Genomic DNA, 13,255 nt, shown 5'->3' with positions numbered 1-13,255 from the left:
TTGGAATATAGCTTTAAATCTCGCAAGCAAGAACAATCCTTCATTTCTAATTGTAATCTCGTTTTAAATCTCACAAGCGTGTACAATCCTCCAATAAAAATTTAGGAATGTTCTGCCACTTAGTAGTTGGGGTGGGTTTAAGTATTCAGAATGAAGTTCATAAATAAGTGCAATACAGATTACTGTATATATGTACTATACTATTTGATATAATTTAAACTTCATCATTTCAAAGACTACTTCACTGTATATGCAAAATAAATATTTGACAATACACACGGTAACCATATATATTTTTTAATCTTATATTTAAGTATTTTGTACACATGTCACACTGTATAATACATTCTGTTTCATAAAAATATAATTGCACACTACTAAAATATTGAAAATATAGTAGTTCAAGCAAAAGTTAAAACCATAAAATGGTACTGGTAGGCTTGATCAGTTTGACTCAAAGGCAATGATCCTTATTTTAAAAATTATATTTTAAATGAACACAAACAAACACATTCCTATGTATGTACATTAAGTAAACAAGATTGTCATGTAAAAACATGCACATATTTACGCACGTTTATATCTAGCAAGAGGGCTTGATACATAATACCAAGGTACTACTGAATTTAAATAATTTCTTGGTTAGTAAAAGCTTATGTTGTATTTCAAAGAGGCATACTTCATAAGAACCCTGATTTAAAAAGTTTCAAAATGCCTTGAACAGTAACTTACACAGGTTTCATCAATCATAGGTTTGTGAACTTTAATACCTTTAAGACTTGAGCACAAAACTTGGTAGATGCATATTCATGTAATAATATTGATTATTACAAAAATATATACATTAACTTTCATTTGATCACTGCAGGCAAAAAAAGTAAGCTTAGTAAATCTGTCCCTTTAGTTCTGCAATATACATTGTCCAATATTAATTGAAACACCAACCATGAAGGAAAGGAAAATAATGCAATCATGATTTGAACACATTTCCCAAAGGACTGGTAGGCCTACAGCAGGTAGCCCTATTTCACTGCAAATAAAATCCAATATTTATAAAAAGATAAACATTGTAATGTTATAAAGAATTTCATTTTAAAGTATTTTGTAGCTTTATATAATAACAGCAACTTGCTAAAATGTAAAAAGAAAAAAGAGCTACTTTATGACTTGCATTACTTACCTATGGTACTATTCAATTAGATTACAAGAGAAAAACATGAAACTCTTCTTCATTGAAAACACATGTATATCACCAACCTGGACAATTTGAATGAATGTTACTACACAGCATGGAAATAAAGCTGGTCATAAGGAGGCTTCATTTTCTTTATTGAATTTCCTCTGCCTCTAGCGCACCTTTAGGAGGTATTGTAGCTGTGGCTTGACTATTGAAGGACAACCTTAAAACCGGTAGCCGTAGTTGTCTACAAACTTGAACGCTTTGGCCTCACTGATAGTGTAGAGTAAATCTTTCATCCGTCTGGCTCTCCTAGCCTCTATCACCAGCCTCCTGGAGCGTTCCTTTGCTGCCTGCTTTTCTGCATGTTTTTCTGCCTTTTTCCTTCTCAGCCACCTGCAAATGCCGTAAAGATTGTGTATTAGTTAATAGGAAGGTCAATGGTAAACTGCATTCTTTTTTTTCTTCTTCACCTGCTGTAACCTTTCACTCCCAACTGAGCCTATTAATTCCCAAGCGTACCTGTTGGAAGGACGTTATAAACCAAATACATATATAGTAAACAAATATGACAGTTTCAACATTACCAAATAAAGAAGTGTTAAGGGCAGAGGCTTGATGCAAACCATCAACCTTGCACACCTTGCAGGTGACTTAACTAGGGATGTGCCTGAGTATGAGTACAAAAGAGTATTCATAACGAGATTTTCCGATTACGGGTAGGCCTAATACACAAGAAATTCTGCTATTACTCATTATTCAGAGAAAATATATATATATATATATATATTGTAAAAGAACCTCAACACTCCCTGATCCGTTGCCCCTTTAAGAACAGACCCAGGACACAGAAAATGGCTGACGCGCTATTTTTAATAAACAAACAAAACACAAAATAAACACCTAGCTCTATTTGAGCACTAACTAAACAAACCAGGAACCTAAACTAAACAGGATAGCTAAGCTGTTTCCCTGTAACAAAACCCAAAACAAAATAAACACGGTTTTAACACACTACTCTAAAAGGTTTCCCTATACCTTACTTCTTTGTACGCCTGCACACACTCGCAAGCGGGCTCTTCACACAGCAGCCCTGTGCAGAGTGACTGCACTCTTTAAATACCTGGTAGCTGGCCTCAATTTACAATAACAAGGCCAACTGCCAGAACAATTAAAAAATGAAATTAAACAATTAACAATAAAACAAACTAAATGTGCCTATGCACATGTCTTCTGCAGGGAGGTTTTTAACCCCCTTCCCTGCTGTGTTACTATATATATATATATATATATATATATATATATATATATATATATATATATGTGTATGTGTGTGTGTGTGTGTGTGTAAATAAAATGTATTGAATCAGCTCCTGGCTCCAATAGGGATAGAGAGCCAATCCAGGGTAGGAGGAGGAGGGACCAGTGTGACACAGTCTCTGACATAGTAGAGCTGATATTGGGCTTTTCAAGGCTGGTCCTTCAGTTTCTGCATGTGCTCAACTGTGTAAATAATTATATTTTAATTTGAAAAAAAAAATGGCTAGTGTTAATTTATGTAGATATTTTTGTTTTTTCTCCAAGAACAGCCATTTTGTGTGTGTCTTTGTGTGGTGTTTTTTTTTTTTTTTTCTTGTGCTGCAGTGTCTTTAAATTCAGTCTTCCTCTCCTTGTTTTAGTGAAACCAAAGTAATCTAATCCTTATCAAGGAGGCATTTTTCGTGGGAAAACGTCTGTGTTTTTGTCAATTTTTGAGGTGGCAGATTCAATAAGCAGCCATTAGCCTAATATTAAAAAATAATATTTTCTTTGTTTGTACACAAGCATCTCTCCATCACAATAAATCCATAAAATCCTCAAATAATCTGGTCTAAGTGGTCTCCACTATGTACATTAATTACCACCCCATTACAGACATCCCATATAATTTGATAATATATAAATGTTTGCATTACAATAAATAAAATACAAATTAGGACTTCAAAGCGAGAAAAAAATATATATATTCTTAACCGTCTTAACCACTTTTTAAAAGAGACAGGCTCATCTGCATTCGTGGTTATAGAGGTTTTAACCTCATCTCGCTTCACTAACAGATGACAGAATCTGTAATATCAGTGCATCACACAACACTGCCCGTTACAAAAGCATCATGCACCTCTCAACCATAGCCATTGTGAAATGTATAATTCATTAAGGAACATATAAATACCTAAAATGGGAACTTACAATTTAAAGGCTTTTTCACATTCCTCTCTTTCATGAATGTAATAGCTACTTTCCTCTTCCTGTCTTCTCATTTCTTCGATCTGTCTATCTCTTAACTGTTGTTCATGTTTCCGCTTCAACCACTGTTTGAAAGCCTCTTTGGCATCTGGGGATTCCTGCTGTGAGAAGATACCAGAGCACTGAAATTTAAAAAAAAACTTACAATTTGACAAAAAAAAGTTAGAAGTATATTTGACAGCTCATTTTAGAAGTACTAAATATTTAAATGTTCCTTTTTTTATATATGATGGTACTAAAAGCTTCATGGTAGCCTGACCTAGCCTGTGTTGTTCAATCATTTCGTATTGCTGTAATGTATACTATGGGTTTATCTGGAGTCAAATGTTACAAAGAACAAATCTGAGCAGTGTTTCGGTAATAGTTCTCACTAGTATTTCCTCACCCAAGTATCAACATCTTGTAACAATCCTGGAATAACATTTTCAGTGAAGAGAATGTGAATATGTTTACATTCTGATATTGGTATTAATAATGAGGTTTTCTGAAAACATTTGCTTTCTGTCAGATAATTAGAAGAAAAATCAGTGCATCCATTAGAACAAACCAATCAAATATAGATGTGTCAATTGGACAAAAAAAATAATAATTTAACAGAACCTTCTTCTATAGTGAATGGAAATGTATTTTGTTTAGAGGCATGAATGATTACAGACAAGATTACCAGCCTGATGCTTGTTACTCTACAGGAAGGGATTGGTTTTATATTTCTGTGCAACTGTCTCGGTTTACCGTGTTGTTCATTCTTTCCATTTCCATTGCCCTGTGGATTCGCCTTTCCTCCTGCAGTTGATCCTTCTTCTTCATCATCCAGGCGTGGAAGGCATTCTCATTGTCTTGTCTTTTTTGCTCTTCTTCCTCTCTCTTCCTGGCTTCCTCCTAGATAGCAATTCACATTTGTTTCATTCTGTTTTTTTTTTTTTTTTTGGGGGGGGGGGTCTGAACATAATGTTTTAAAACAGATTGAAGTGACACTTAATTTTCTTAGATTATTATATTGTCCCTTACCTGCAAATAGGGCGAAACTGCACTTTTGGCTATTTTCAGATCAAATAAAAAAAAAAAAAAAAAAGAAAAAAAGAATGCTCAAAGAGAAATACCTAACATGCAAAAACGACGAACCTGAATCTCTGATAATCAGGGAGATATGAAGAGGCTAATGGGCACTGAATCTCTGATCATCAGGGAGATATGAAGAGGCTAATGGGCACTGAATCTCTGATCATCAGGGAGATATGAAGAGGCTAATGGGCACTGAATCTCTGATCATCAGGGAGATATGAAGAGGCTAATGGGCACTTTTGCCTTTCTTGCATTAACATGTGTTTGAAACAGTAACATTTGTAACGCAAAAAAGGCGAAAGTGATACTTCCGGTTAACAAAATCCTATCAGGAGCATTCTGTAACTTGTTATACACACTTTGCAAAATTAATTTTTAGCAAATCAAAATGTGCACTGGTAATAGTCCTTGGAACAACCCAGTTCTTGTGCTCAACTAAAGTGGATTCAAAGACTGTACTGAATAGAGAGTACAGGGGAAAACATACAGTAAAATAAGATAAAGGGGACAAGAAATCAATAAAATGGGAAAGTGAGGCAGGGCTACCCTGTCTAATTCACAGGTTTAGAGACACATTTAACCCTTTGCGGTCCGACATAAAATTTTTCCTTTCCGACCCTGTCCGACATTATCAAAAAGTCGTCAATCACAGGTCCCTTGTCGTTTTTTCTCCGAGAAAAGCTGGGAGAAGCCAGGGAAAAAAATGCAGGCGGATCTGAGCAATACGCATAGTCCCTTCACCAGACATAAACAAACAAGATAGCTGCTTCCGCATCCAGCGCTCAAAGAAAACCGTGGACATTTGCCAAGCTTTTTGAGATGTTATAGTAATAAAATAATGACTTGGATAGTACTATTGAGGAGTTTGGTGATAAATCGAGTGATCAGGAGATGATTTATCAGTATGCACGACTATGAAGATATATGTGATAAATACAGCGAGGGGCAGGGCAGGGCTGGAGATGCAGTACTGAGTGTTGATTTGCAGTGCCTGTTAAACCTGTTTTACTGTGAATAAAATTACTTTTAAACAGCATGTGTAAAATAAACAGCTTGTGTAAATAAATTAGACCTGATGTGCCTGACAGGTGCTGAATAAATGGACCGCAAAGGGTTAAATAACCTTTTCTTATTCCTCTTGTTTTCTCTTTATACTTTCTAATTTACCAGCTGAAAAGTTTAATTTGGCAATAAAACTCACCTCTCTTCTAAGCCTTTCCCTTTTCTGTTCAAGTTTAAGCCGCATCTCTTTTTGTTCGGGAGTCAGGGCATAGGTAGTGTGTTCAGAGGAAATGTTTGCAGACTGGACCCTCCGAGCCTTTGTTATCCTTTTGCCACTGTTTCTCTGTACGTGACCTGCTGAACTGGAGCGGCCCTTAGGAGCAGAAGGGGGCCTGGGCACATGAACAAACTCTCCAGCAGAAGAGGAGAATGCTGAAGCAGAGTTGAGTCTGGAGGAGGGGTCGTGCACAGGACAGGATTCGCTGTGGCGAGATGAAGCCCTGGGAGAACTCTGTCTCTGCTCAGCTTCACTGGCAGCACAAGGTATTGGAGGCAGCAGACCCTGACTTTCAAGGTCATTTATGCTAACCAGTTCAAACTTCCCATCTTTCTCTATCAGCACTTTACCTTCCTTTGAATGATCCTTTCCCATGTTTTCAGGAAAGGTTTGACCCTTCTGCGGAGAGATCTGCAGATCGGACATTTGCCCTGTGATCTCTCCATCGTTATCATTCTCACCTTCAGAATAATCCAGCGGTGGTGCCACAAAATCAACCAGGCTGTCTTTAAATTTCAGTCTGCGCTCCCGATTTTCATTGACTGGGTCTTCATCCTCAAGCTGCCGGTTGGCTTGCTCTATCTTCTCCATGATATACTTCTTGGCTTCTTCGTCCATCTCATCATTGACTTCCTCTGGTTTTATCAGCTGATAGGAACTCTCGCTGTCTGTATCCGAGACGGGCTCAGGGGGCTCGATTTCAGGTGGTGGCTCCTCACCACCGCAGGATTTCATATCTGCGTTTTTATCAAAAACACTCTTTGAATGGTCTTGCTGTTCCTTTTCTATGGTCTTCTTTTTAATTGCCTCCTCCTCTAGTTCTCTGTCAATGTGGGCTTCAATATCATCCTCATCCTCTAAATCCTGGAAAAAAATTAAACCGAGTAAAACCAGTACAGCCAGGAAACGCAGACTTAGCAGTGAAGCAGATTAAAATGTAATGGTTTTTATTAATTCAAGTGTAAAAGAAAATTGCATACAATAATTTCTGTGGGAAAACGTATATATTACAGTCCTATTGTTGAATGCCCGTTGAGTAAAAATCTTCATAGCCCTGAAACAGAATACATGTGTATGTATGAAAATTTTATATTTATATAATATAAATCAGTTTTTTAATCAAATACAGGATATGTTCAGAATATATGAGTAATTCAAGGAAGTATTCTGGATAACCTGTTTATGCACGTGGAATTTAATATTCTACCGTTATTTTAAATGTAGTTGCACCATTGGTAGGTGCAATGGAAAGCAGTTTACAAACTGTTTTACAAAACAAGACTGGTTTAACAGGAGAGAACTGATGTTGTCTTCTGATGTATTAATTATACATTAATACATCAAGGACACAACCATATTAACCTGTATGTAAATGTGCTAGAACCTACAGTTACATAAAATCCAATTAAATTACATACCTCACTTGCTTTGCCCTCTTCGTTTATTAACCAGTCGAGGTCTTTCTCAAAGTCATCTTCATATTCCTCCTGTGATGTGTTGCTAATCTCTTCCTTTTGATTCATTCTTCACTTTGAAGTAGTTTACCCCTAATTAACAAAAAAGGAGTCACATTGTTATTGTTGTTAAAAGAACCTGGCACCTTGACTAATTGTCTCAGGAGTTAATTGGCATTTCAAATCAATGATGCACAAAATAAAATAAGCTGATGGAACACGATGGGGACTGTGAGAAAACATTAATAAAGTGGATGTAATATACTTTGTTCTTGCATTTGCTCAATGCAGTAATACCATTATTTTAACAAACCCCTAAAAGTTAAAGAAAATCTAAGAACACAGATCCCTATAGAAATGTGGACTTCAATCCTGAACAACTACTACAATGTCGCATAACCAGGAGATGTTCTAAAAGAGTTGGAATTTCTTAAACATTTATTTTTTAAATGAGAATCACAACCAAGCTGTTGTAATAAAACCAAGCTGCTCCATTAAAGAGCAAACTGCATGTAGTGTAAACTAATTAATCTCTTAAATCGTATCCAGGCAATGCTCCAAACAAGGCTTCCATGACAATACACAACATACCGTACAGTGCAGTAGTTATGTACCAGTAAAAAAAAAAAAGTTTTATATATTATAAACTGCTCAATGAACTCCATGTACGTATTCAACTATTAACATACGGAACATAAACTGTGCAAACACAATGATATATATGGGTGAAGTACATATTCCAAGCAAATAAACCCCCCATAAATTATGTAACAGTAGATCCATTGTAGGAATTGCCTACTTCACTTTAACCATTTATAATAATAAATACCACATCCAAAAACTGCTCAGATCGGGCTTTTAATTTATTTAAACAAGGCAGTTTTCAGCAATATCTTTTTTTTGCTTTTGTTAATATATCTGGTCAAGATCAGGTCTCATAGAGATTAGAGATTATGAATAAACCAATACTGAAGACATGTTTTACAGTTCCCCGGTTAAGAAATGCAACTGCATATTTTACATCAGTGGTTCTCAAACTGGTCCGGAAACCTTTGGGGGGCTGCAAAGTTTGCCAAGGGGGTCCAAGGAAATTCTGGACACTTATTTTGTATTAGCATTGGCTATATATTAATGTATAGTACAAACAAACAAATTATTTTACTGTTGTGGTGAGAGTTGTGATACTTACATACGATATGCATAAGACATCTACTTTCACTGCAGTAGTCTTTCTAGTTTGTGACTTTTTCCATTCCTCAATTTGTTGTTGGGCGTCCCCAAAACTGTTTTTAAAAAGGGGTCCATGAAACAAAAGTGTTTGATATACTGGTGTTTATCAGCTACAGCAACTGTAAAGGAATCTTCACATGATGATCACATAATCTTATTAAATTTCAATTTTGTCTCTGTCAGCATTTAGAAACATGTCTGTCTTCACTTCCTCTGTATCACTCACTCAGCATATTGTGATACTATCATTCAACTGTCTCCTATTTCAAGGTTTAGTTTGGGATTAAACTATTTATTTATTTATACATCCATTTAGCCTATTCATTTCGTGCCCACCAAGACCAGCACAAGTAAATCCCAGTAACACAAGCACTAATGTATTAACCTATTACCAGTAATAAGTTCTCTAGTGTATAACACAATACCAACAACAATAACATATTTTAAAATTATTAATACACTGTAGAGCAAAATTTTAAAATGAAGTAAATTACAGTAGTAAATCACAGACATGCAACACATGTTTGATTTTTTGAACACAAAGAAAATATCCCCATGGCACAGCCTAATGTAAATACAAGTTCCTGAAATGTAGCTTTATGCAACAGGAAGAAAATATGGCGGCCAAATGGTAATTTTTAATGGATGGCTGTGAGAATCTTTGAATCAACATCTGAAACCCAAATATCATTGCAATATAGCAGCCATTATGGAAATGCTACCCTACAGGGAATGCTAAGATAAAAATTGAAACTCTCCCTAGAGAATCTGACCACTACATGTTTGGGTAATTGGATTCAAAGTCCAGAAATATATAGCGTGAACATGTTAGCCCTATCTTCTGTGAAAGTGCAGTTACAGTAGACTATACTAGTAGAACCACCTATTGAGTCAAATAGTTGAGGTAAAAATAGTCGCAAATGTCGATTATATGTACAGTACTGGATGGCAGCCGTAACTTCCAATCATCTGAAACCGCACACTTTCCATTTAATTCAAACAGATGCATATTGATATATTGATATTGCTAGTGTACACTTTAAACACATAAAAACATCATTATGTTGCTGGTGACAGCTTGACGTTGAAGTGTGCGACTACTGTACCAGATTCTGAGGTCAACTGTAACTTTTCTAGTCCACAATTCAGTACTACCCCTAAGCTATACAAATTTGCTGGGTTTATATTTATTTTTTTCAAAACATAATATTCTATCTACTGTGTATTCCCTCAAATGTTGTCCCTAAGCACAGGCATTACATAATAGATGCCTGCCTGTGTTATAGTATTTGCAGTCAGTGACATGATTTTATGAATGAGCTGCATGATCAATGCCAACTTTAGGCTAATTCACTGTTACTTGTTTTGTGCCTTTGCCCATCCTCTTCTACTAAACGTTTTTTTCAATTGCTCTGAAAAACAAACAGATATTACAAGCACAGTAAGCATTAACCTGCCTTTGCATGCCCATACTTGTACTCCACTTTTATGTTTGTGTTTATAGCCTATATTGCACTACAAATAAGACTCACCAGGAAATACACTAACTGCACATTATTATTAGTTTATTTAGCAGACGCCTTTATCCAAGGCAACTTACAGAGACTAGGGTGTGTGAACTATGCATCAGCTGCAGAGTCACTTACAATTACGTCTCACCCAAAAGACAGAGCACAAGGAGATTAAATGATTTGCTCAGGATCACACAGTGAGTCAGTGGGTGAGGTGGTATTTGAACCGGGGACCTCCTGGTTACAAGCCCTTTTCTTTAACCACTGGACCACACAGCCTCATTGAATCACTGAGTGTATTATTGCCTCTTAACTACTCATTGGCCAGCTTGGAATCATCTGTGATAACTACAAACTTAAATCACCAAATTCTAAACTGTCTGAATTAGATAAGCTGATTAGATCAACACCCTAATTGTTTGTAATAATTTAGCAATAACACTGAACAATGGGATGTGATGTGTACCTTTCTGAGTTCAAATTCAACTGAAACAGGAGGTACAGTATTTCAGAGTGAATTTATGGTTGGCTAATCAATATTCCACCACCCAATAAAGATTCCTGAAAATGTGGTTACATCCTAAAGAAAGGATACATTTGCATGTGACTCTGGCATCTTCAGTATTTTTATTATAGATAAAGTTATTTAAATATCTAGTTTAGCCCAAATGATGCATTGTCATTCGCAGGTGGATTTGTTGAGATGTACAGCAAGCAGCATACTTAAAGTGCCACATACAGTATGTACTGTATAGACAGTGGATTGCAGCAGATAAACACATTCTAAAAGATCTTCATTTGTATGTCAATTGATAATTGGTGGTATGCAGTTCATGGAAAATAATCACATGATTTGTTATAGCTCTTTTCTGTACTATTGAATTCGACTATTGGTTCTTTGTGAAAAAAGTAGGCCTGTTTCTTTGAATTCAGATTTGAAGTTCTCCACTGGCAACACATTATTTTTTGGCAGCTTTTCCCGTACTAACTAACACTCACAAAATAACTCCTTGATGTGCATCTTCAGATTTCAAAAGTTATGCCGTTTTTTCCTTTCAAACAAGTTTCAAGTTTCAATCAAATAATCATGTTCTGCATATTTGTACCAGGTGACATCAAAATATAGAATTTCCCAGAGAAGCGGCGAGTCAGAAACTTGACACGATATTCATTACAAAGCCATGGCATTATTAGTAAATTACAATGATCAGTCTCAAAGTGCGTTGTATTGTAACGTTGCCTCGTTCAATAACCCTAACCCGGTCCACAAGGCGGGGCGTGTTGTCTGCCTTCAGAATTATTTCTCTAAATAATGGCATTGGACTAAAACACAACGTGTAAATAAATGTCATACAGTGATAAATACAGTATGCAAAGGGATACAGTATTATTATCCTCTTACCGTAGCTAATTTCTAATCCTCTTGCTTTGCTTTCAATTCACTAGTGATGTTCCTAGTTTTGCTTCGGATGACCGCAAATCAGTTAACGCAGGTAAAAGTCAACAGTAATGCATTCTTCCAACCTGTCTCTTTTTGTTGTTTTCATCAATTCACCTGTCCCTGATCCAATTAAGTATACAATAATGTAGCTACAGACCGTGTACACTGTCTGATGTGATGCACACATTGGCTGTTCAACAGGGTTTAGCAGCTGTTGTCATGGAGACGGAAACATGTAGCAAAGGGGAGGGACATTTGAAGTAGTGGGGTCTGCGCGTGCGTAGTTTTTTTTTTGTATTTTTATGCTTTTGTAGAGAAGAAAGGGTTTATTCATCGTGTGTATGTGTTTGATGATAAATGGTCTGTTTATTTCAGATTTTCGAGACAATAGATATGTTTAGATTTACTTTCTATTGGCCTTAACATAAATAGGCCTGCACAATATCAAGAAACGAGTTTCAGGACTGTGTCGTGTTTGTTAAAACTTTACGGTACATATTTATGTTGGACTACACGGTAATGAGCTTCGTGTAATATTACTGTTATGACCTTTAGTTGTGAAAATACTAATGGTATTATGTCATGGTTGTGTTTGTGGCTGGGAATGGGGTGGTTTTCATTAGAATAATTAAAATTGAGAATTAAAAATCCCTTTTTAAACATATAAGACTGCCTTTAACAATGCAATACTTTCCTCCGAACTGATAAAGAGTTAGCCTAATTCACAACTGCATAACCGAATTACTTTACCAGGTGATTGAATCCGCGCCAGAGTGTACTGTTTATGCTACCCAGCAGCGGATAGTGCCCAGGGTAGACATGGGGAAAGTTGTACGTCTTTAATTACCAGCTGGGCTATCAGTATATATACCAGTGTGCACCCGCCATTTGATTTCTGATATCAGGAAGCATAAGAAGAAAACCACAGCTTATTTCAATTTTAGTCTTTTACATTAGCAATTTGTTTTTCAACATTGTTCTCCTATAACCACTTGCTTGGCTGAGAGAACTTACGTTTTTATTTTATTTTGTTACCTTGAAGATCTTCAATTTAACCTGAAACATAAGCAATGCATGACTTTTGCCTTTCTTTTTCTATCAGCTGGGCATTGCATTAGAATTTGGAATGAAACATGATCAGTTTTAGAGTCTGTCACAAAGGTGAATACATTTAACCCTAAAGATATGAGACAGAAAATGTGCCTTTCAAGTATGAAATTTCCCATTCACACTGCTCTGACTACAAGCAAGTAATTAACCTGCAGTACCCCCCTTCTACCACAAGGTGTCAATGTGCACCACAAGTATCACAGTTGGTTCCTGTCCTGAAGTGAACGGAATCTTGTCATGCACAGCCCATGATTCAAGCAGGGGACTGGCCCATAAGTTTATCCCAATCTTGACATAAAACATTGTTCTAGCATTGCTGGACTAAAAAAAAAAAAGTTCCTCAAATTATCATTTTGTGGAATTTGCTCAATTTAAGCACAGCCACGCCAAGCATTTTTAAAGAACTGCATGAATTAATATTCTTTTGGTGCCACTGTATGATTGTGTTTTGTTGGTGTTTCAGTGTTTTTATAATCAATATTGCTTCATTATATTTAGAAACAATGCTTGCGCTGGCACATATAGTAATAATAATAATAATAATAATAATAATAATAATAATAATAATAATAATAATAATAATAAACTGGTATTTATTTAATAGAATAAAATGACCAATGTAAAGGTGACTGAAATATGCAGTATAGCATTTTGACAAGTCTGTACAAGTATAGTTTTACATCAGCTTTGTAGCTTACAGGTACC

The 13,255-nt window shown here is 35.9% G+C and overlaps 1 protein-coding gene across 7 annotated transcripts; it reads right to left on the bottom strand.

The window, feature by feature from the left end:
* Positions 1 to 281: 281 nt before the first annotated feature.
* ccdc181 (coiled-coil domain containing 181) lies at positions 282 to 11,650 on the bottom strand. Of its 7 annotated transcripts, XM_034011171.3 has the most exons (8): positions 11,402 to 11,650; positions 9,849 to 9,900; positions 8,448 to 8,541; positions 7,223 to 7,351; positions 5,727 to 6,668; positions 4,196 to 4,342; positions 3,407 to 3,585; positions 282 to 1,573 (listed from the first exon to the last, which is right to left on the bottom strand). In XM_034011171.3, the coding sequence occupies exons 4-8, from the start codon at positions 7,325 to 7,327 to the stop codon at positions 1,402 to 1,404; spliced, it is 1,545 nt and encodes a 514-aa protein (XP_033867062.3). In that variant the 5' UTR covers positions 7,328 to 7,351; positions 8,448 to 8,541; positions 9,849 to 9,900; positions 11,402 to 11,650; the 3' UTR covers positions 282 to 1,401. The 7 variants fall into 7 exon arrangements, with proteins under 7 accessions (XP_033867062.3, XP_033867061.3, XP_033867064.3 ...); XM_034011170.3 differs by lacking the exon at positions 8,448 to 8,541; XM_034011173.3 differs by lacking the exon at positions 9,849 to 9,900.
* Between the last annotated feature and the right edge of the window lie 1,605 nt (positions 11,651 to 13,255).

Source organism: Acipenser ruthenus, chromosome 8 (genome assembly GCF_902713425.1).
Source record: "Acipenser ruthenus chromosome 8, fAciRut3.2 maternal haplotype, whole genome shotgun sequence".
Lineage (NCBI taxonomy): Eukaryota > Metazoa > Chordata > Actinopteri > Acipenseriformes > Acipenseridae > Acipenser > Acipenser ruthenus.
Note: the sequence above shows the minus strand (reverse complement) of the source record. Positions and strands in the feature narration are given on the sequence as shown.